At 39.5% G+C, this 25,049-nt stretch overlaps 1 protein-coding gene across 1 annotated transcript in view; it reads left to right on the forward strand.

Moving 5' to 3' along the window:
• INO80 (INO80 complex ATPase subunit) overlaps nt 1-25,049 on the forward strand; it is a 70,291-nt gene that overhangs the window by 33,135 nt on the left and 12,107 nt on the right. Inside the window, exons 23-28 of the mRNA XM_054067642.1 lie at nt 2,129-2,222; nt 3,316-3,493; nt 8,865-9,005; nt 13,872-14,097; nt 19,678-19,805; nt 24,471-24,565. Coding sequence (XP_053923617.1) covers nt 2,129-2,222; nt 3,316-3,493; nt 8,865-9,005; nt 13,872-14,097; nt 19,678-19,805; nt 24,471-24,565 — 862 coding nt within the window. The remainder of the gene's footprint in view (nt 1-2,128; nt 2,223-3,315; nt 3,494-8,864; nt 9,006-13,871; nt 14,098-19,677; nt 19,806-24,470; nt 24,566-25,049) is intronic.

Raw genomic sequence — 25,049 nt, forward strand, 5'->3', positions numbered from 1 at the left:
AAAAAATCAGGAGGGCTAAGGCCTAACTAGAAGTCAAATTGGCTAAGTCTATGAAAAATAGTAAAAAAATCTTTCTACAAATACATTAACAAGAAAAGGAGGACTAGGGAGAATATTCAGTCCCTATTGGATGCAGAAGGAACAACAGTGACAGGAGATGAGGACAAGGCTGAGATACTTAATGCCTTCTTTGCCTCTGTCTTTAATAGTAATGGAAGTTATTCCCCCTGTGTACAAACCCAGGAGTTAGAGGAGCAGAGTGAGGCTCCCGTGATCCAAGAGGAGGTGGTTAGAGACTTGCTTGCCCAGCTAGACACCCACAAGTCTATGAGGCTGGATGAGATCCACCCAAGAGTATTGAAGGAGCTGGCAGATGTCCTTTCCAAACTCCTTTCCATCATCTTCCAGCAGTCCGGGCTGACTGGGAAAGTTCCACTGGACTGGAGGCTGTCTGATATTGTGCCCATCTACAAGAAGGGTTGCAGGGAGGATCCAGGGAACTACAGGCCTGTCAGTCTGACGTCAGTGCCAGGGAAAGTCATGGAACAGGTGATCTGGAGTGCTACCATGAAGCACATGCAACAGCACCAGGTGATCAGGCCCAGGTTCACGAAAGGCAGGTCTTCCCAAATTAACCTGATCACCTTCTATGACAAAGTGACTTGACTAATGGATGAGGGAAAGGCTATGGATGTAGTCTTCTGGGACTTCAATAAACCCTTTGACACAGTTTCTCACAGCATTCTGCTTCAGAAACTGTCAGCCTCTGGCCTGGACAGGCGCACGCTCTCCTGGGTTGAAAACTGGTTGGATGGCCAGGCCCAGAGAGTGGTGGTAAATGGAGTTAATTCCAGCTGGAGGCCAGTTACAAGTGGGGTTCCCCAGGGCTCGGTACTGCATCCAGCCCTGTTCAGTGTCTTTATCAGTGATCTGGATGAAGGCATTGAGCGCACCCTTAGCAAGTTTGCAGATGACACTAAGCTGGGTGGAAGTGTGGATCTGCTAGAGGGTAGGGAGGCTCTGCAAAGGGATCTGAACAGGCTGGACCGCTGGGCTGAGACCAATGGCATGAGGTTTAACAAGGCCAAATGCCGGGTCCTGCGCTTGGGGCACAACAACCCTGTGCAGTGCTACAGACTAGGAGAAGTCTGCCTAGAAAGCTGCCTAGAGGAGAAGGACCTGGGGGTGTTGGTTGACAGCCGACTGAACATGAGCCAGCAGTGTGCCCAGGTGGCCAAGAAGGCCAATGGCATCTTGGCTTGTACCAGAAATGGTGTGACCAGCAGGTCCAGGGAGGTTATTCTCCCTCTGTACTTTGCACTGGTGAGACCGCACCTCGAATACTGTGTTCCATTCTGGGCCCCTCACCACGAGAAGGATGTTGAGGCTCTGGAGTGTGTCCAGAGAAGAGCAACGATGCTGGTGAGAGGGCTGGAGAACAAGTCTTATGAGGAGCAGCTGAGAGAGCTGGGGGTGTTTAGCCTGGAGAGGAGGAAGCTGAGGGGAGACCTTATTGCTCTCTACAACTACTTGAAAGGAGGTTGTGGAGAGGAGGGAGCTGGCCTCTTCTCCCAAGTGACAGGAGACAGGACAAGAGACAATGGCCTCAAGCTCTGCCAGGGGCCGTTAAGGCTGGACATCAGGAAAAAGTTTTTCACGGAAAGTGTCATTGGGCACTGGAACAGGCTGGCCAGGGAGATGGTTGAGTCACCTTCCCTGGAGGTGTTTAAGGGATGGGTGGATGAGGTGCTGAGGGGCATGGTTTAGGGAGTGTTAGTAATGGTTGGACTCGATGATCCATTGCATCCTTTTGAACCTAGTGATTCTATGATTCTATGAATGTGTAGTTTTCTGGCCTAGATAAAACATATTTGTCTTTCTCAGTAAATGCCTTTCTCTTGCCCAGACCAGAAAATAAATTGGAACTTAGAGTCAGACAACAGCAGTTAAGGTTAAATTTTCGGTATTTTTAAAAGATCTAGGTGAAATTAGGATCTCCCGTTTATTCTCCTAGATTTGTCATATGTCAGAGAATGTGTATCTTGAATTGATGACATAAGTTTTTGTAAGTTTTCAGCTGTGTGTTTTTGAAAGATGTTGGCCTAACTTCAGTATTTCTGTGATGTAGGCATCAATGAAGAAAGCTGTTTTTCTTTCCTCCGGTTTATTGATGTCTCTCCAGCGGAAATGGCAAACCTCATGAATCAGGGACATTTAGCCAGGTGAGGACAACTTTTTATTTTTCTCATAGTACAGGTGACATTAGAGGCATCTCTCTGTCAACCTGCATTTTCTATGCCTCTTAATATTATCGTTTATCTATTGTTATCTAATATTATGGCAACTTCTAGAGTGTTCCTGCAGGCATAGGGCACCGTTAGGTGAGACAAAATTTTTATGTCTGTCAAAAGAAAAACTCTCTTACAAATATGTGACATTGTAAATAGACAAGACAGTCAAAGGGCAGCAGAAGAGTTTGCTTGAGATCACACTGTAGGTTGCTGGCATTATAAAGACTTTTGAAGGCCAGTTTATTGCAATGCTTGCCAGTTACACTTAAGTCTATGTTTTAACACATGTGGATTAAGCGTGTGTTGTGATAGTTGTTCTTCAGCTCCAATCCGTATTTGTCTACTTTCTGTATGTTCTGGTTTTAATACAGAATGGAATTCCAAGGCATAGGCTTAGGTTAATAGATTTTTAGTGTTGTGAACTACGTTATCTTGGAAAGGGAAGTGATCTGTTTAAGTTACAGTGTACTCTGCAGTGGACAGTACTCTGGCTGAAGTTAGGTAGTGACTGTAAGAAATGAGAGATTAGAAGCAAGTCTTTATAAATCAATAAAGGGGTTTTGCATGGGACTTTAAGTGTAATATTCTCTGATTGTTGTGGCTGGTTTTGGACTACTGTTTCTTCTCTGTTTCAATGCCATGATTTCTCTTATCTGTTTGAGTGATCTTTATGATAAATTCTGCAGTTGTTATGAAGGCTGTTATGAGTAATTTGTATATGGACCTATGACCAGAGAAGTCAGAGAGTGCAATTTTAACTAGTAGTGGCTAACTCAAGCTCAATCCTTTTAAATGGGATACTTCAAATTGTATTCTGATTTAATAATTTGGATTCAGTGAAGCCATCTTAAAAAAATGTAAATAATATTATAATTGGAAGATATTTAGCAAAAAATTATGTCCTTCAAGTTAGGACACTGTAAGCCTGAAATTCTGAGGAACCAAATAGAGTTGTGTTATGAATATACTCAAGCCTTTCTTTCACAAAGCAGTGAATAAATGTATCTACTGTGTTTTGTTTCAGATGGTTAGCTCTTTTCCTGTCTCTGAAAGCATCGTACAGGCTCCATCACATGCGCTCCTGGGTGGAGGCAGAAGGGGAGAAACAGCTGGGGTCACGTTTTCTGACGAACAGGGATTTCTTGCTTGATGTAAATTTCCCGTTGTCTTTCCCTAACTTGCACAGCTGCACTTTGCTGCAGGTAAGCAAAATTGCTGTGGTGTGGAGACAGCAAATCTTCATGATGAAATCTTTCTATTCTTATAAAACAGAGGAAACTAAACTTGGAAGTGGGATGACTCTAGTATCTGCTTTATTAGAGACAGTAAATAAAGTTCAGAGAGATTAATAGAAAAATAGATTGACTGTTGTCTTCCTCCCATGTGCAAATACATTTCAAAACTTGCTGTAAAAATTAATATAATTAGAAGTCTTGAAAATATCACCAGAGCAGCAGAACTAGACTAATGATTCTACAGGTAAGCTTAGGAGTTTTGTATAGGTTTTCTACATGCAAGATGCTTGTTTTCTAACTAAAACCAAGTCTTTTCGTCTCCGGTTCAATAGATTGTTACAGCAAGTGGGGAAAGAAGAGACTTCAGCCTAGCAATGTTTCCGAGTTGGTGTGCAAGCATTGTCTTTCTACTCTGAAATTTGCTTCTGCCACTGTCTAGTAGACTGCAAATATGTTCATCTTGCTGTTTAATGCAAGGCTGTTTGCTTGGCATGCATGTGAGGGGTTTGTCTTTTTATGACTAAATTGCTGTTGGTTTCTTGCCTTAGGTTATAGCTCTGTTGATTAATTTCACTGGGAAATAAGTTCACAAAAGTGCTAGCATAGGGTCAGGAAAGCATCTAGGGCAGTTAGCAGATATGCAGTAAAAAAATTTTTCTCAAACACTGAGGTCGTGCCAAATTTCTCTAGGGAATATTGCTTCTGTTCCTGAGTCTGAAAGGGGAAAGGAGGTAGCCAGAATTCAATTGAATAGCGTGTAGAGGAAGTTGAAATTGAAGACTCATAGGCAGTAGGAAGCCAACCTTGGGCTTGGTGTCATATTTTGCAGCGTTAACAGCAAAGCCAACAAAATGAGTCCTCCTAGTTATCAAACAAAGACCAAGCCAACTGAGTGTGCATGCCAGTTAACTCTGGCTGTGCTGGTGTCGAAATATTCTGTGTTTCTATTCTAGCTTGATAAAATGTCTAGGGTACGCCAATTTGATTTCAGTTAGTTTTTTCTAAGGTTACATTTAGCCATTTGTATGCTGTGTTAGCTGTTTATATACTGTGCAATGCTTAACCCTGAAGCTATACCTTAGCTCTGTCCCCTCCTTGGTATGGTTAAGGAAGAATGTGCTGTCATAAATGTTACAGCCTAACAGTGAAGGAGCAGAAGATGTATCAAAAGCTGTATGCAGTTCCAGAATATAACATTAGTTTTTACAATCTAGATCTTTACACTGCCTTTGGGTTAATGTGTATAAATATTAAAATCAAAGTTATATTTTCTTAAAGGGTGGAAGGTGACTTAACTTTGTAAATATTAAATATGAGATGTGGAATTAAAAGGTGTATGTTTCAATATTAACAATAAAATCTAAAGGTTTGAATAGGCTACAGGCTACCCACATGTAACAAAACGTGGCAACATATTATTTGGTTTCTCCTAATAACTTGTTCTTTAGGAAAGGCAGAGACCCCCCTGTCACAGGGGGTCAGGTCTTGTGACTGTAACCAATGACTGATACAACTGGTACCTTTTACATAGAAAACAGCCACCTGAGGAGCAAAGCTAATCAGTGTGTGCAATACGGTGCATTTGTGATAACCCCAGAAAATCTAAAGGAAGTTTAGCCCTACAGTTGTGACAGATTCTTTAGAACTGTTTTCCAACCTGCATGTTTGAAAAATTACCTCCTGAAGTCACTTGTAAAAAAGCTATATTTGCAGAATTTTCTTTGCACAGCTTACATGTAGAACATCTTAAAAGAAAAGGCACAAAACCAAAAGGACAGTTGAGAAAAAAGCTGCACTTTACATGTCTGTTTTTTAACAGCACTCATTTCATCATGAGTGAAAATGAACTCACCTTTTTATCTTAGTGTAAATTTGAGAAACTTTCAATATAAAATTCCCCAAGCCTTCCTCTTGGGCTTTGTGAGATAAGGACATGTAGGGAGTTAGAAGGGGGAGAAACAGAGGAAAAAGGAAATGGTATAAATCTGGAAAGGCTTTTCTTAACTGCTCAGATCAGCACTTCCGATGTAAGAAACAAACTTTGAAAATAAATCAGGACACAAAAAACCCCACATTTATTTTTAATGAATCTTTCTGAAATTGAAGTAACATATGTCTAAAGACAGCATGAGTATCTTCATGTAAACACAGAACTCCCTTGCAGTATGTGGTCTCTTCATTCCCCTTACTCAGCATCTCCGTAATGTGTATTAATTTATATGCATTGATTTAAATTAATACAAAATCTCATCTGTTGAGATGAACCCTTCTCTCATTTGCTTTTCTGATTTTCTTTCTATGAAACATTAGGAGAGTTAATGAGCTTAAGATGCAGCAATCACACATATTTATGTGCAGCTCTGTTAGCAGTATAGGAAAACCTCTTTCAGCACTTACTTTGGATTGCATGGTTGCAGTAGATGTGTACTACATTTCTTTTTAACAATCCTCTTTGGTGCTTGGCTCTGTTGCAGTAAGGTGTATGATCCATTTCAGAGCCATCACTGTGTTCACTTCTGTAACCTTACCCGGTCTTTTCCATATATGCAAGTGATTGGAAGCTTGTTGCCACTATCCCTGTTAGATCTGGTGTCTGCCCTGTTCACGAATACTCAACAGGTGCGTATGTCAGGGAATTCAGAGGGAGGTGTTTCTTCTGTGACCTGCTCATGTTTTGTACACAGGAAGCATGACACTAAAAGCTAGATTAGCGCCTGTGTAGAAGACCTACTTCTAATGCTCTGTGCATGCAAAAATAATTTTTTTCCTCTTATCTCAGATATCTTCCTGGATGTTTTCATTTATATTTCTTCCTGGGTACTTATAATTGGACTAAAGCCATCTTCAGTGGCTCTTCGATATTGGCTTCTAAAAGAGATTTAAGTAACATACTTGTATAGGTTTGGAATTCCAGTTTGTTAGCTTCTTCTCTATCCATTTATTGTACTCTCACTTCCCAGGAAATACAGTTAGCAAATCCCTCTGATGACCAGGCCAAAGTTGGTGTCCCAGTGCTTGCTGTGAGACGGTTTACTGGAAACTTCTTGTGGCTGCATGCAATGCTGAGTCCTCATTATGAAATCAGCTGTACCCACAGTGCCTGGGTCAGGGACTGAGCAGGCAGGGGATTTGGGCTAAAGCAGTGGTTCTGAGGCCATCTGGTAGCATGCTGTTGCAGGGAGAAGTCACTCTTCCTCCCTGGCCCTTGCTGTCCTTTTGTTACTCTCAGCTGCTGACTCCTGTCTCATTTGACCTGGGTTTGCACTGTCACATCCCTGCATGAGCTGACCACAGAAAGCTTTCTGTTTCGTATCTGTTGAATGTGTTCTCTGTTCAGTTGTTTAGCTAAATACGCCTGTGGAGGGGTGTGAGAGGTGAGAAATCTAGCACAAGTAGTGGCATAGCTGTGTCCTGGGAAGGGACTTCCCCTTTTTGGCAGCAGTGCTGCTGTTTTACAGCTGTCCTCAGTCAAGTAAGCCAGAGGTCACATTGGTTGTCCCCAGCCATGTCCTCCTCCCAAGCCTTGCGTTGCCCAGTCTGCTGTTTCAGCAGATGGTCTGTTTGACCAGATGGTAAAAAAGATTGCAAAACTAACTTGGAGTGGAGGTTTTGTTTTCATCTTGATGAGTAGAGGCAACTAGGATACCAAGAAGGGGCTCTATGGAGACACGAGTGAACATGTGAAGCAGTAGTTGTTTAAATCATCATAAATCATCATTCTTCTGATAAAGAACGGCCAGCTGAGTAAGGGCCTGGGTTTAGGATCACTCCACATTATCCAGTGTGGCTCAAGCTTTGCCCTGTGCTTCTTAGCCCTGCTGAGTGTCAAGGGAAAGGCTACTGTCAGCTCTTTATGCTCCCACCTTCTATACAGAGGAGGAGATGTCCGGTCAGAGAATATGAACTTCCTTTTTGCCAGCTACAGATGACAGCTCACACTTTTAGCAGCTGAAAGACCCAGTTACATGCTAGGATTGACTGATTGTATTTCTTAGGTGTTGCTAGCATTTATTATGTACAGTAAGGCTGGTTTTTCTCCCTTGTCAGTGGATTCCAGATTATATGTGCTAGCCGTCTGCATCTTCCTCAGCGCGTCTATATCTAGAAGTAAAAAGGGCCCAGAATGCATGATCTGTAAAAGACTGTGGCTGTGGGTGTTTTCTAGCATTTTTTACATATGTAGGAATGTGTATATCCAGTGCTTGACACAATGTACAAGGTGTCTGCTTCTATTAGGTAATCTGAGGTTTTGAAATTCAGATGCTGGGATTTTACAAAACTGGGGGATTATGTAAAATGAAAATATCATGCTATTGATTTTTGTGCATTAGGAACTGAGGCAGGACAATGTCGAAGCTTTAGATACTGTTTACCTTTTACTTAAGTGAACTGCTAGAATTATCAGGTCATCCTCAGGCAGTGAGAGGTATACCTGTTGTTTCTTTTTATGTTTTTATGTTTGTTTCCTATAATATACAGAATAATGCTCTCCATACTATAGGAAACAATTATACATAACAATTGGTCACTACGAATATAGCAGAGTCAGAGTGAAAACTAAATGTCAGAAATGGCTATCTCTATGAGCAACTTATTTAATTGTTTGAGGCAGGTATTTACAAAAAGGGAATATAATAACTGATGCTACCAAAGAAAACCTAATTTTATGTTATTCTTCTGCCTGGAGTTGAGCATCTTCAAAGAGCTCTCCTTTCTTTAAACTGCAGTGTCACCTCATATATTTTTCTAAATGAAAAGGACGTTGATTCATTTGTGAACGTGGCAGGTTTTACAGAGGTGTGTGCTCATATATGTGGGTAACTGTGCTAGCACCTTCAAAGTCTTAAGGATAAAATTTGAAGCCATTTTGCACGGGAAAGGAAGAAGAGGTTGGAAAATATGAAAGTCCAAAGATACCAGTTCAGTCTCGTTTAAAGTCTTGATTTTTTTTTTTCTCTGCCGAAAATCATTTTGCCAGTGCTTCAGAATACACAAAAACAGCTTGAAGGTCAGACCTACTAGCGTATTCCTATACTTCCTTCATTATAAAAGCTATGGTCAAAAGGTTCAAAGAAGGAAAACCTTGGGTTTTAGCTCCAACTGAATGTAAAGGCAAATATTGATACAAGCTATTCTGATTTCAATGGTTTTGGGATTTGAATGTTCTGATAATTACACAAAGATCCCGTACATTGTCACTGCAGCAGATATGCAGTTTCCTTTTTCAGGAGAGATATTTGATGAATGTCCTTTGTCTGTCTTTCCCATGGGTGATTACAAGACTTAGGAGTTTTTCTTCATAGATAGAGTAACTTCTTAATCTTCATTTTGTTTGCAGAACCTTGTGTTCAGTAGCCACTGTAAAGCAGTTACTGGCTATTCGGATCATGTCATACATCGAAGGAGATCAGCTACCTCATGTGTACGGTGTTGCCAGGTGACTGAGCTGCCGTCCTTCCTGTGTATAGCCAGTCCACGGGTAAGTCCAAGTTAAGTTTTCTGTTGTAATTTAAATCTCCTCAGAATTGCATCTTTGGAACAGGATGATCTTTTACTTTCTTTTGGTTGGGTGATTCTGTTGTGAGGATATCCTTTTGCTACTGTATTCAACAGCGGGCTTTTTCGTAGGGGAGGTGACTGTAATGTGTACTGAAGAGAAGAGGAAAGCTGTAAGATGCACTCAGGCGGAGTTATTCTGAGATATGTAAATTTCACTTTCTCTCCTAATACCCAAAGCAGTAAAATCATAGGTTAGCTTCCCCAGTAATCTAAGGGGGAGGTGTAGGTTTGATATGAACAGAATGGGGTGATTGTTTGGCCAACTCTTGATGACGAAAGAGGGCTGAGAAGCAAAACTTTTTTGAAAAGGACGATAATTTTCTTTCATTGCCTCAGCTTATGCTCCAGAAAGGAAATGCCAAACTGCAATATATAAGGATTACTTGAGTTGGCATTTTCTAGATCTTTAGGATGTTAAGTGGTACTGCTTGGGGTTGTGCATCATCTGTCAACTGAAGTTTGCATTTACTTTAGCTGAAGTTTTCTGGGCTGACACAACAGACTGTCATAAGTCTGTCTGTTGTATTCCATGTTGTTGGATCTTGACAAAGCTAGACAAAATATACTTTTATTACCAGACCATCCAGATTTATACTCTTTAGTCACTGTTGATGTTATTGCTGCAGGCATGATCAAATGGGGCCACATGTGCAACTGTAGATTCACATCTGGAGAGGGGTGAATGGCAAATAGGACTCTGTGCTTATTACCTCCAGGCTGCTGCTCAAGTTGAATTGATTTGTGCCTGCAGCTCTAGGGGACAGGAATCCAACTGAACTTCTCAGTCACATAATCACCTCCCAGCCACTACATATTACCTGTTTCAAGAACAAGCAGTTATTCTGAGAGTAAATTGTAAAAACCACTTCTCCATCAGATTCCTTTGATTTGTCACTCTTTCTACCTACATTTGCACTACTGGTGGAGAATGTTGAATACTTGTTCTGCGTCAGGAAGAGAGAAGAAGGGCTTAGAAGGCTACACATGAAGGGGAAGAGAAAGGCAAGGAATGATCATATCTGACATTTATTCTAGTGAATAAAAGTTACTTGGTTTGGCTAGGCTGATATATAAAAATGATTAAGTGAAGGCATGGCTTTTTTTTTTTTCTAGGTATACAAAGCCTTAGTTTTACTCTTGCTAGAAACTTTTGGCAGGAGTGTAGAAGACCTGAAACAGCAGAAAGAGCGCATATGTTCTCAGAAACTGTAGCCTTCTGTTGTTATTTGACCTGTGATGAATTTGGGGATGTTAATGGAGCGAATGATAGAAATAGGAGCTTATAGTTATGTGGCAGCCATAGGGAGGGGTTGTTAGTGTTGGTAGTCTTCTTTCTATGCAGGCAGTTTTTTCCTGAGGAAAAAATGTAGCATGGAGGATGGATCTTGCATTGTCATTAAGAAGCTGATTAATTCAGTTTAGATTTCTTTTGTTTAATGTCAGTAGACCCCATCGTGTCAAAGGTATTGTGGTAAGAAGTGGTTTTGGGCATCTCACAACATCTGAAAGGTTAGCTTTGCATGAAGATGAACGCAGGAATAATGATTACCCTAGCTAAAATGTGGCAATTCATTCATATATCCCTGTCACTGTATTTTTTTAATGTATTTCTGAGCTATGACTGTTACACTCAGTCAGTTTTAGAGTCATGCTTTGACATAGGAGGGGTTAATACTAAGGACTGTGCTATCTTTTACAAGTAAAATCACAGCAACAAATAACTGTAAATAACCTGCAGTAAATAACTTCAAAAACTATACCATGACAGGATGGAGGAGGAGCAAGCTTGAATGGAAGATCTTTGGAATCTTTTTCAGAAATGTGTTGTTCTTTTCTTGTAGGGCCATGTAAAAGATGCAGAGCTGTGCCCTAGAAATGTGTGTATGCATTTAAAAAAGTGTGGAGAGGACAGTAAAGATAGTTCTACGTCCTCACGTTCAGTCAGTGTTGCACTGGCTATGTGGGAAGACTAGTTTTTGTTAATGCAGAAATTGCACTGAGACATACACAGGAGTTCGTCTCAAGATTGTCCCCTACCAGCTCCTTCTTTAGGTGAGGTAGAACTGAAATGTAGCTTGTAGAATTTTATGATGTGACTTTGTTTTTCTTTTAAAAATCCTGGTATATGAATCTCCATATTGATTTCAGTAGACAAGGCATATTTCTGTGTCAGAAATTAATCTCTGTTTTGTGTGTGGTGGCTGCCTGTCCTAGGTGCCCTGGAAATGAATATGACAAGTTGTCTGTGTTTGAAAGAGTATTTGTTCCAGTCTGCTCAGGGTAGATATGAACTGAAATGTGGTGGCTAGTAGTGTCCCTTAAACAACCTAAGCTCTACCATGGTTTGTTGTGTCCATCAGTGTTCAAGCAACAAGACTTGTTTGCATTTTGAAATGAGAGGTTTTGTCTCACCACAGAAATCCCTCCTGTGCCTTGACTGCAGATGGCAGTACGAGATAGCATCAACTCTAACGGGAACTTTTAACTAGTAGAAATGTGTACAAAGTCTTAGCACAGTCCCTTTCACTTTTCAGTGTTTCATGTGGCAGTGTGTATAGGCCTGTAACCAGCTTGGCTGAAAAATAGCTCTTGGTATCTTGTGAAATAACGTCTTTACCATTATTGCCAAGATTTTGTATGCTTTTTTTTTGTTTTTAATTTGATATGTACTGTAGTTGTGCTTGTGAATCTGTTTAAACAATTGTTTGGCCCTTGCAAAGAGAGCTCTCCGTTTGTGAAATGAATGTATTCCTATAAGAGCTCCTGTAGAACAGGAGTGGACCACAGGCTTTCACCCAGAAGATCTTGCTTAATCTCTTTCACCTGGAGTTAGCTGGTAAATGTTCAGAGAGGAAAAGCCAGCATCTAAGGTATTGGGCAGACTGTCCTGAGGTACGGGTTGTTCCCTTCAGCTTACAATTCCAAAGTACAATGTTTTAAACTGTGCATATTTTAACAATTTTATTGTTTATCATTTAGTTAAGTCATTAAAGTACTTTCATTCGCACAATATGATGTTACATATATATATATATATATATATATATATATAAAGCTCTCAATATGTAGCAGTTAATTATGTCATGCTAGAGTAAGCTGGAATGAAAAAACTAAAACCTCTTCAAATACATAAAAGCTTTTAATGTGCAATACAAGTATAGTTCTTTTACTGCATTTAAGGTTTTAATTATCCTGTTATCACACTGATTCCCACCCCCAACAGTTCTCCAGAAACTCTGCAGCTCGCTGCTTGCCATCAAACCCTGCAGACTCCTGTACTGTTTCTTTTTTTGCAGCTCTGTCTCCTTTTTGAAAATGTGAAAACTTTCACATTTGATTTCCTCTGTGTTCATTTCTATTTGTTAACGTTTCTTTTCATAGTCCTGTAGGTAACGTCGTGTTAGGATTCATGACAATGTTTTAAACTTGAGTTTACATGGATGATTTTTTTAGTTGTACTTTTGAAATAAAAGCAACAATGATTTCTAGAGTAATGATATATTTGCTTCCTGTATTAGTGAAGAAACCTACAAAGCATTGCAAATTCTTGACTTTTTTTTGTTATAAGCCTGTGCTGTAAGGTTAATTGTATAATATTAAATATTAGTTTCATTTTTAAGTGAGTTGATAACATGTTACTCAGTCTTTCGATAGTATATCAAAGTTTCTACTGGCTTTCTATCGTAAACTTGCTTGTAAGTAGCTTTTGGTAGTGCTGAACACTGGCCCAAAACAGACTTGTGTTCAGAAAAGATAGGAAGAAGTTTGCAATCTGCGTTTTTATTGGAAAGATAGTGAATGGCTGTGATTATATTTGCATGAAAGTGTTGTAATTGTTGAATTTGTTTCGGATCGTATGCTTAGCTCTTGGTGAAGTATCTAAAGAAAAACCCAGCAGAGTAGGCTGTCCTGGCATGCACTGTGGCTCAGTTAATGCATTTGGGTTTTACTACTTCAGTATCTTGAAGTTGTCCCTCATCCTGGTAAGGGAGAGATAAGAGAAAACCATAGATTGTACAAAGGACATCGCCTCTGCTGTAATGGACTCTTTACTTAAGGACCTTACTGCTATCGACTAACATGGACCTTCTGCATCTCTGTCCAGATTTGGGGCAGAGCAGGGGAAGTTAAAGTGATGGAGCCGTTCCAGAATAGCTCACATGGCATGACATCAGAGTTCCTGTGTTTGCAACAGTGGCCTGTCCAGCTGTGTTGTGTGTACTGAAGCGGGTAATAGGGCGAGGGATTCATAGAATGTCTAGAAAAAGAAAGATCATCCTGTGCACACTTGCACTGTGTCTGTGGCCCACTTCTGTAACACTGTTCATTTTTTCCCTGTCATAATTTATGTATCTTCCTAATTTTAAATTATCATGTGAATTTCTGTTAAGGATGATATGTAAATCTCATATCTGGAGGGGAAACACCTGATTGTGAAAGGCAAGCATAAAAATCATTTTAAAAAAAAAGAAATCTAGGCAAAATGAGAGGTGCTATGAGGGTATTATTCTTTCACTCTCAGCTTTATTATCAGTTGTGTAGGAATTGGCACAGGGCATTATTTATCAAAAGGTACGTAGTCCATGCCTGGTTGTTCACAGGACTTTTTTTGTGATGTGGGAAGATGTTGCATCTTTACTTATTTTAAGCCCAGCCTAGAACTGCTTCTGTTTGTATGTGTCAGTAATAGTTTGACTTTTATCCTATTGGAAGGTATCTGGACTGGGCATTTGGGGATGAGGGGAAGTCTGAACAAGAATATTAATGATGATTATTTTCCTTGTAGGTAACAGCTGTACCACTGGAGTTCTACTGCAATGACCGAAGTGCAGAATACGAGCGCAGGGCACTAAAGGAAGGAGGAAGTCTTGAAGCAAAGCAGTGTGTACTCCATGGAGCCCCTGAGCTAGCAGCTGACTGGCTGAAGCAATGCTCCCAGTTCTTCCCAGAGTATCCAGGAGGGCTCTTAGGGATCAGGCCTCAGAACGGCTGGTCTTTTATTAGGATACCAGGTAGGTTTGGAGGTTGCTGTGGAATGGAGATGAGATAAATAAGGACATCCACTCTTCGGTGGTAATTATGCTTGATGATACGGATTTTGCTGGTTTTTGAAGGGGTGATTAGGTGTTTGATTTTCCTCCTGACTGACAGTTAACCCTGGTATCTTAAAATACGCTGTGATTTCATGTCCTTTGTCTGGAGTAAAGCTGTCAGTCCATACTAAACAAGTCTGATTAGACTAATTAGAACTTTTCTAACACTTACAAACCTCTCTTTACATATCAGCCCTCCAAATTACTGAAAAGAGGTGGATTTGCTTACACAGACTACTCTCACAACTGATTACTAATTTGAGGCTGGAGCTAGGAAGATTGCAAGAAAATTAACAGTCATTCCTTACCTCCTAGTGTGTTGAAAGACCTTCATGTCAACCCAGGAGGTCTTTTGTTGGTCTTCCTGGTGAAAGGATAAATATTACTTATAGCAGTCTACCCTGAGAAGGACAGGTTTGGGGACCAAGTTCAGCAGAAACTGACCTGGAAAACAAGGCATGAGGGATTTACTGAGTTTCAATTGGAATAGAGAAGACTTATTTCCTGGTAAAGTGGGTAAAAGGTACCAGTGTACTAGTGAAGTAAATGCACTCATTTTTTTTCCTAAAATATGACTAAAGTAATCCAAGATTTGCTAAAATTTGCTTGGCAATACTGCAGAGACTTTCATGGGCTGGACACACTCTGACTGTCCCAAGATGGTCCTGAGCAGTGAACAGAGTTCTGCAGAAAGTACTAGAGATCTGAGAGATAAGCAAGAGGAAAAACAGCTTACAGTGCCAGATGCAAAGTTATTCCCAGACCCTTTTGGGTCAAGGATGTTTGGCAGGGGAAGTCTGTACAGTAAAAGGAAAATGGCCTTTTGCCTGCTACAATCTGGGTTAAGAAGGTACCTCATAAGTACTTGGAGTCACTTGAAGCACACGCACGTTTGTACCTATGTAATGGAGAAACCATTTTTCATGAGCTTGCCCTAGATTAATGTTCAGTGACAGTTGATGGTTTTTACATTTTTTTCAGGAATTCATTGAGTTGTTTATCAGTTATTTGGAAACAGCAAATGAATCCCTGTAGCAGAAAGGATGGAAATAGTGTAGGAATAAATTACGAGAGAAAGCATGGATAAAGAAATGAAGAAAAGTAGCCAATGTACAGAGGACTATGCTCTCTCGAAAAGACTTCCACTTTAACCTAGTGACTTTGTCATCAGCAAAAAGTAGTAGAATAAAGATGGGCTACGAGAAGCTTAAAGGAATAGTGAGTGAATAGTTGTAAGGTTAGGCAAATCGTTGTTGAAGCGCAACAAACAATTTGGTTGAGAAGGTATTTGGGATGAGTGTGTTCCATAAAGCTGGTTTAATTTAGGAGGTGTTGGAACTAAAAGTGGATTTGAAAATAAAAATCTCATTTTGTACAGCTGTGTTTTAATTCTGCGGAAAGTAGCATTCAAACCTAAACTTATTCTAAGTGGAGAAGGCACATTCCACAACAAGATAGCTGTATTTATATGTGCAGGAGCAGGCACTGTGCATTACAGAAAGTGACTGGTGTCCCGAAGGAGCCTTTTACAAGGCTAAAGTCTTAGCAAGTGTCAAATGGAACAGTAGGTGTGAAGGCCTGCAGCGAAGAGATGATGAGAAGAAAAAGGGGATACTGCTCTCTCCTAACCCTGATCTGTCTTCTCCCAGACACGGTGTTCCCAGTACCCTGGCAGCAGGCTGAGCCGCGATCACTGTGGGAATCTCTTGAGGCTTTTCCTGTTCTTTGAAAGAAAAATGGTCCTGGATTAAATGGCAGGAAGTGTCTGAGTCCTTTTAGCATCGATAAAAAGCACCGGCCTCACTGGCTGTTTACTGTGGGAGCTAGCTAGCTCCTCACTGACCCCATTGTGCCGTGCAGACTGTCGGGAGGGGAACCAGGGGTGTCAACTGGAACCCAGACTTTATCTCTCTTTCCTCTGGTTTTTGCATGTCCAGAGGCACTTTTTCTCATTCTCCAGAGAGCAATGAGCCCAGCTACAGTCATCAGCAGGAGCTCCTGACTGGGGTTATTTTGAGTCATAATAATTTGTAACTATTCTTCCCAGGCTGTAGGATCCCACTGTATCCACTTGTACATAATTTATGTCCATATCCCTGCGTCGCTGGAAGCAGGGACCTTTTCTTTAAGACTGAAAGCCGCACAGTATGATTTTACAGTTACTTCATATTTGGTCTGGTTCCCTTTACTTGCTTACTTCATACAGGGCTGAAGAATCCCAGAATTGTGTCCTAGGCAGAGTTCTTTGACATGCAGTCCAGGACCTTTACCTCTCTTGATGGATTAAAAAAAATTCCTTTGATGCTATTAAAAAAAATAAAATAAGTGCAAAGACATTGTTATTGGAAGTTTTCATTGATCATTAAAAATGGAAAATGTAGAGTTGCAAATTTTGAAAATCCCATTAAAGACAGAAGCAAAGCACTTTTTTCATTCCCCAGAGTAAAAAGGAATGAGAAATAGAAGAGAAACTAGAGATAGAAGAAACTTTTTTTTTTTTCCCCCTCTCTTGAACATTTGTGAAGTTTCTTGAAGATGGCATGAATGAAGTATGTTTTCTCTTACGGCCTTCCAGAAGTTGTCCTTTGAAGCACTAGGTGGCAGACTTTAAGCATGCAAAAAAATATTTGGTCTTGGAAAACCACAGTAGTATCAAGATAGCATACTTAAAGATGGCAGGTTAAAGTCAAATGTTTTTCTCTTCCAGAAATGATAAATCTTTTTGTTAGTTTTATTCTTCTTTCCTAAAAATAACCCAGCTTTCTCAGCAGTGCAGTCTGCTCTGGTGCTGAGATACTGGACAAATTATGAATGTTAACAATTGGATGACTTTTCAGATTGTAAGACCATCTGCAAATAAGTTCTTGTAATTTGCATTTTATTGCTATTTAAGAATAGTAACTTACAGAATGGAAACTCAAGAAGCCAGCAGCAAAGGATGTGCATAATTTCCAGTTACCAGAATTTAATTGTACCTATTCATGCCTGTGTAAGCACATTTTGCTTGTGGAACCTTGCTAATGTGTGAATCTGACTCAGTCAAGGATGACTTTTGAACAGACACTGTTTTCTCAGCTTCCTTCCAGTCAGATGGCTTTTGGTTGATAATCATATTAGTTTTTCTTGTATATCTAGACTTTTCATGTTGCTTCACTCAATTTAATTAATTCTGAAACTGCAAGCTGACCAATTACAATAAAAAAAAAATGTCCTGGCTGTATGGATTTAAATGAAAGAATAATGCTTTGTATAAAGAGTAAACACTCCTAATGTGCAGAGTTTTTGACTTACATAGATGTATTTTAAAAACAGATAACCATAAGTCACTTTCATTTCTACTTGATTGCCTAAGTTTAAAGTTTGGTTTTCCCTGGAAGAGTACATGTAACTATTAACTGTTTGTATAATTGAGAACAAGTTCTGTTCCACAGATGAGTGCATCATTATGCATCGAGAAGCATTTAGGACAGATGCCAACCTTGAGCTGTGTTCTTGAGTTTTCCTTACAGCATGTCCTTGGCTTGGCGATTCCCTAAGGTAGTTGCTATCCATTCAGCAGTGATGTGGCACTTGCTCCTGGCAAAGCAAAAAGGGAGAGCACGTTGAAGAAAACCAGGGACTACCTAGATAAGCGGACGAGCAGGAAAGAGCAAAGCTGTCTTGTCTGGTATTCTTAGCTAGTGAATTGCAGGGGGTCTAAACTTACCAAGGGAGCCAGCATTCACAGCAGCAAGTATAATAGGTAATGATTTTAAGTGATATTGACAACATAGAATTTTTTTAATTGTGGAAAGCAGGACTGTTGGCTGCATTTTCTGATGTCCTTATGTAGATCCCGCTAATTCCAGTGTGAAGTCCACTATTTATATTTAAGCTAAAGGATATTTTTGAAAGAGATCTGGAGATTTATCTGAAGTGATAAAGAATTCACCATGTTTCTGGATTAAAATGTTGATGGCTATTGGAAGGATAAGAGGGAAGCCTGCCTTGTTGTTACAATTTTAACAAGTCACTGGATACTGTGCCTTCTCTACTAGTATAAAGTCCTCTTCTGCTGTTAAAAACCTTTGTCCAAAAGAAAAACCTTGAGTAGTGGCAATTGCTCTTTGAAAAATTGAAATGGATCATGCTTTTGAACTCCCTCGCTTGTAAGAGAAGTTTTTTAACGCACTGAAATCTTGAAGGCTTTTCCTGAACACTTTCTAGTTCTTGCAACCTTTCTGAAAGGTGTACTAAACTTTGGCATGTTATTTCAAAATGAAGTATAGAGCAACTACATTCTTGCTTTTCTCAGCAACCCCCTAGTTGCACATGCAAGAATCAAACTTAGCCATCTGTGCCATATCGCTGCACTTGGGCTCCTGTGGGCTGTGCTAGGAGCACTGTTGTGTGATCTGTGCTTTTCTATTCCAGTAGTATGAACTTGGTTTTAGCTGTATTAAAATGCATGGTACTCGGATGAGTTAATTTTTATATATACCTTTTTAAAAATCAGAATATCATGCAAGACAGTTAAGTAGGATTTTCTTCAGCCCATCAGTTTATTCATTTTGTGCAACAAGAAGTGTGCTGAAGTGCTACCTGCTAGACTTTAGGGAATGGTACCTGCTAGACGTGTTGAAAATATTTGGGTTCTGTACTAGCCTTCACCATCTGCAGTTGACAACTTTCTGTTTTGGCTGTAAAGCTAAATTCAGACGTCCTAAAGAACACAGAATCATCAGTAGCCTTTCAAATAAATAATTTTTTTGGAAGAAAATTTCTCTTCATCCTCTTTCAACAGTAAGGTATTGTTTACTGACGTTTATGTACGGAATGTACAAACAGGAAGATGTCCTTCCTGAAAAATACTTCACGAGCAATGCTGAAATAGAGAGCAAATGAAGTATGAAATCTGAAGTGACTTAAAATGATTGCCATCTGGAAACATTCCTTAAACAAAAAAAAACCCCACAACCCAAAAAGTGGAGGGCAGAGAAGAAGAAGTAGTTCAGGCAGTGTTGTGAAGTGGCCATTATTTTACAGTGACCTAGAGAGCTGTTCTTCACTTTCTGTGTCTGTGAGGGATTTGATCTTGAAACTTGATCTGTGGAGGATAAATCTAAAACTCAGCGGCAGGTAGTAGCAGATGTCCGAAGGACAGCATTTTAATGTGAAAAGTGGAGAAAAAATTCAGCTGTCAAGGTATCTTTTGGTTGTTGATCTGGTCAGAACGGTTGTCCAAAAAAGGACTGAGTCTATACTCGTGAGGAGATCAGTCTGTGATGAGGTTTTGCCGGGCGGGTATATTCATATATACCGGTCCCAACAAACATAAGTTATTGTTAGCAGTGTGATTGTAAGTGGCAGCCAAAAGGGACGTTGCGGTTTCTTCCATCACAACTCATTACTTTAGGGATTATAATGCAGGGAAGTACTAGGAAATCCTAGAAGTTAATTTGTTGCACGTTGCTGTTTTGCATTTATTAGTTACCAGCTTTTCTTGCATTTTGTTTTTAGACAAAGAGAGTCTGATCACTGACAGTGGAAAACTCCATGCTCTTGATCTTCTGTTGACACGGCTGAAATCTCAAGGACACAGAGTTCTCATCTACTCCCAGATGACAAGGATGATTGACTTACTGGAGGTAGGAGAGCTATAGCCTACAGCAGATGAAATTGAAGATGCAAATTTAGCAACAATGTTTTGGAAATGGTGCAATAATTTGGATGCAGCAAACCTGGCATAAAATTATTTTACTGAAGGATACCCAATAACTGCATTAGTACCGGAATATACGAGCTGCCACACAAAGTCAGACCTAAGGTCCAGCCTATTGTCATGTTTTTAGTAGTGTACGATGTCAGGTGGTATGGGGAAAATGTACAAGAGTAATGATGCTTCACAATTAGTCTCTCAGTGTCCAGCAGTTTGCATCTCAAACTCAAATGGTTTTCTGAGCCAGATGTGCCTTCTGTATATTCACTAATCCTAAATGGGTGTTTCTTCCGTGAAATCATTCAGTTGCATCTTGAATCTTTGTAAAGTTTCGTCATTTACACAGCCGTGTGGCAAGGGATTGCATGGCTTAATATCATCTTTTGCTCATTTTGAACTGCTTCCTTCTATTTTCATTGATGTCCTTTTAATGAAAGGAAGAGGGAGAACAGTGATCTATTTTACATTGTTTATGTTGCCTGTGGTTTCACTGACTTGTACTGTTTCCTTTGATCATCTTATTCCTTTGGAGAAGTGTGGTAGACATGTAATAATAATAGGTTCTCTGGCATATATGATAGTAAAGAAATTGGAAATTAAGTCATTACTAATTATTTAAATGCAGTCAATCTGCCTCAGAAGAAGAAAAATTATATATCAATATTTGATTAGCAGACATGTCGCCAAAGAGCCTGAAGAGAAGTAGAATTATTAATTTGGTTTCCTATTGATAATGCTTAGAAAGATAGACTTTTATTTCTCTGGACTTCTGTTGAAGACAGCAAAGTTTGAGTTTTCAACTGGATCTGAAAAAAGGGATATCTTGTGTCTCGATGCCTGTGTCCCACCCATATCAGTGAAGGATTAGTAACGATAACTTTTATGACTGTCTAATTCTGAGTAAGAAGATAGGAGACTTGATGTACATTAGTTTCAGAGAGGCAATCCTGATAAAGTTTTCTGACTGAATAATAGTAAGTGGGGAAATATTTGCATTCAGCAGCATAATTTCAGTCCTGCTAAAACATCAAGATCCTGCCATTAGTCCTAGTGTACATGAGCTCCCGCGGTGGTGTCTGACATGGGATACTGTCTTCTCCACAATAAAGGGAAGAGAAAAAGTGAGAAGCCTGAATCAATAGTTGTCTAAATCATGAGTCCTGTATGTGCAGGAGTGCATTTCAAGGTCAGCAGTTAATAGTTCAGTAACAAATCACAAGCTGTATATTGGTTTTGCTGCTGTGAGTTAAAACAGAACTTGCATGGTTGCAATTCTGTAGTTTGGCTCTTTGCCCAGCGTTGCTTCCTATGGCTCTTTTTTTTTTTTGCAAACACTGAACATGGTGCAGATTTGTTGACACCCTCTATTACGCTATGAAGCTCATAAAGTAGAGTGTTTAGTTCTTCTGTCTTTTTTGTTAACATTCCATTTTGCTATTCCACCTCCTAAATCTCAATGTCACTTGTTGGGTTTTATTACCCTAAGAAGTCACATACTAAGTCCTCTGTTTTTCCTTCTCCCCTCCTCAGAAGCTGGAGGTAAGCAAGCTAAAAATCAAGTAAGAACTCAGTTTGTAAGAAAGCCCTGGAAAAGTTGTGCAGCAGTAGATTCTTTTTTCCTGACGTGAGATATCGAAATACATCCCGTCTGCCTACTTGAATATGAAAGAACATAAAATGCCCTGTTTATTTTAACATGTTCTTTTAATTCTATCAGTATAACTGCTCTGATATCACACTAACCTTATCTACGCAGGGCAAACAAAACACATTGTTTACAGAGTTACAAACCCATGTTGGTTTAATTTATCTTCAGCTGAGGAACTGTTGCTTAATTAATTCAGCCATTACGAAATGGCAGATATAATTACAAAGAGGAAAATTTACTTTCAGCAAAAGGGAATAAAGTACAGTATCGTTATTTCATGCAGATGTGAATTTCATACTTTTTAAGATTGTCATGTTTGTCTGTCTGAATTGCGTTCATGTGATGAGGGGTCTGATTTTATTCTGCGTAAAGTAATATCTTAGTTATATTCTTCCAAAAGTTTATTAGTTGTGTTAAAACATAAGAATGCTCTATTTGGACTATGAAATAACATGAAAGGAAAACATTTTATAGTTTTTGAGAAAATACTGGTGTCAAAGCCGAGAAGGACACTGACTTAAACAGCATTGCATTCTTACCATACTTGAGTCATTCTCTGTTATTCCCCTCCTGTTGGAGAAATCTTTTGCCAGGGCCACTTTCATTATTTTTTCTGGATTGATACCGGTGTTGGCTTGGTGACCCCTTACACTGAACAAGATTGGCAGGTAGATTTTTCAAGCCGATTTGGTATAAGTATCTTGATGAGATGAAAGTCTCCCTGTGATGCTTCCCGCACCTCATCACTCCTTGTGGGAGCTAGAAAAATGAGCAGGCATCAAGTGTCTCACACGATTACAGTAGCCATTAGGTGTATTGCTACTTAAATAGATTCTTGGATGTCAGAGATCAGAGTGTGTGATCTGGTTTTTGTTTGTTTTTGTGTGTGTGTGTGTGTGTGCAACTGATCAAAGCACTAAACTGCTGACGAGTGTGGTACAAGTTGCAATGTTGGAGTTTTTTCTTTTTTTCTTAATTGAAAGTGTGTATTGTTAATGTTTGGAAAAATACTGGATAAAAACAGTTCACAAAAATGTGTTTCATACAAGCACCGCTACACTGTTGCGAAGTATCCTTCTTGATCAAAGGAAAGTGACCAGAACTCATTAAGGAGTGTTGAATAGATGCTTAGCTAAAGGCTAATGCACTAAGCTGATTTTTGAGTGAGGAGGTTACAACCCATGAATGTGAGTGTAACAGGTGTAGAATAGCTTACTCTTTTGTGATTTGTGCTTTAGTGGAAATATCTAAGGTCTGGGATAAGGATAAATGCACCGGATGGAATCAAAGTTGTTTTCTGTTTGTGCTGAAGTTCATTTAGAAGACACTTATGAAGAGACGGTTAATAGATGAGGGAAGACTAAATCAAGATGTTGAAAGGTTGAATCATCATCAAGGCAGATAAAGAGAGTGACAAAGAAATGGAAGAAAAAGGCCCTTGTGATAATAGAAAAAAGATTGATCAAATACGGAGGAAAGGGCACGTAATGCCTAATTGACAACTGTGTCTTTCTGGTTTTAATTGGTGACGAAACCTGTCTTAGAAATGCAAGAAATCAATAGTAAATGAGATCTTGGGTGTCTGGGGTGGAGCAGCTGTTCTTTGCTTTAAAATTCCTTTGCCGTACTCCAGAAATCATACTAGTCATAAGCTCTGTTTTTTAGAGGTAGGTGAATTGCAACTTTGGCTATTTCTGCATTACTTTTATTTACCAATTTTTCTCTTTCATCTGCCGTACATTGAAGCTTCTTTCCACTAAAGCAGTCTTTTTCCAAAGTTTCCTGTAGCATGGCAGCTCTTTCACGTCTTCTGCAGTAGCAGAGCAGAAAAAAAAAAGGAGTAGGAGCCCTGAAGGATAGCTGAAAAGGAGACCTGAACACGGCAGTGTCAGAAGGTTCATTAGAGTGAAAGCGCTGTCATGTCTTCTCACAGCACAGCAGTTCTGTATCCGCTGAATGCTGCAGCTTGGAGCAAGATGAATCCAATAGTGCTACAGCACCGTCTGTTTCGTTTCTCTCTTCATTGGCAGTCACAGCATCTCAAAAAGATGCATGCACCAGTAAGGTTAAATCTAATGAGTGTAACCAAAAGGAATTGCATCTCATCAGGCAAGGATCACACTGATAAAATAACAGAGGATATCTTTCCAGAGAAACTCTGTGAACATCTGCGTAGCCTGAAGAGCTTTCTATGTAATTCAGATATAGTTGATAGTTGCACAGGTATCAGAAAGTACAAGTGCCTTGGAGCATAAAAAATGTCTCTCACTGGAGAAAGCCTTTCCCTACAGCATTCATCATTGATGCCATTTTGTTTGTGTCCCAGGCAGTGCTTTTAGTTCTGCTGCTTGGCATGAGCTGTAGGCCAACACACGTAATGTTCAAAGTGTTCTTGGATGCAGCAAGATTCACAGGCTTTTTACTAGCGAGATAAAGCCTGGACAGAAATTAGCGTACAGTACCAGGTTTTTCAAACCACTAGTCAAATGGTTTAAAAATGGGCAAGGAGCGGATACAGTTGGTTTGTTAGGAAAGCTTCACTTACCCAGTGAAAGCTCAGGATTTAATTAGAGTTTAGACTTTGTGAAAACAGACTCCCTATTTTAGTGATTTTGTTTACCTATTTATTTATAAAACAAAGCATGTACCATAAGGTTGTCTGCAGTGCACCAAATCATCGCTAACTCTGAACTGACATGGTCATTTATCTCTTATGTGAAATGCAAAACCTGACATATGATTGAGTAGCTTTAATTTCTGAATTTCTATTATTAGAAGGTATTGCCTGCATAAGATTGCTTATAGCGTATTTGTTGATTGCATTTAGGGTGTGATTTTGTTTTGCTTTTGATATGTAGCAATTCTGCTTTTATTGTTTTTTCCTAAAGAATCAAGATTTAACAGTTTCATGAGCAACTGTATTTTTCTGGTATATGTTCTTTGCAGGAATACATGGTTTACAGGAAGCATACCTACATGAGATTAGATGGTTCTTCAAAGATTTCTGAACGAAGGGACATGGTAGCAGATTTTCAGAACAGGTAATGTACTCAACAAGGTGTTTCCATGCTAAATTGTGTGTAAGTAGAGTGTTGGTGTAAGATGTAATTGAAATAAATCAAACTTGCTCTTAAATTATCTTTCCTGATACCAAATGGGCCTTGTTTACCTGAAACAATTTCTAGGTGGTTTGCTGATCAGGAATGACTGGCATTGGTATTGAACCCAGTTGTATTTAGGAATTTGTCATTTGTGAATCGGTAGTGGAAGCAATCCTAGTGCTCCCACCTAGTGTGCTGCTTGCCATTCCAAATATGCTGTTGCTTATAAAGAAGATTAGTGGAAAGGCAGCAAATGCTTGTTGGTTGTTATATACTCTGACAGTTGACACTGTGAAGATGAGACTGAAAATCATGCATATGCTAGAGCTTTGAAAGTGACCTGGTTTTCTGCAAAACAAACCATTTAAACATGTCTTATTAGGAAACCTCAAACTAATATGCAAGTGATAAAATGGGGATTTTA

This window comes from Cuculus canorus, chromosome 5 (assembly GCF_017976375.1).
Source record: "Cuculus canorus isolate bCucCan1 chromosome 5, bCucCan1.pri, whole genome shotgun sequence".
In the NCBI taxonomy this organism is placed as follows: Eukaryota; Metazoa; Chordata; class Aves; order Cuculiformes; family Cuculidae; genus Cuculus; species Cuculus canorus.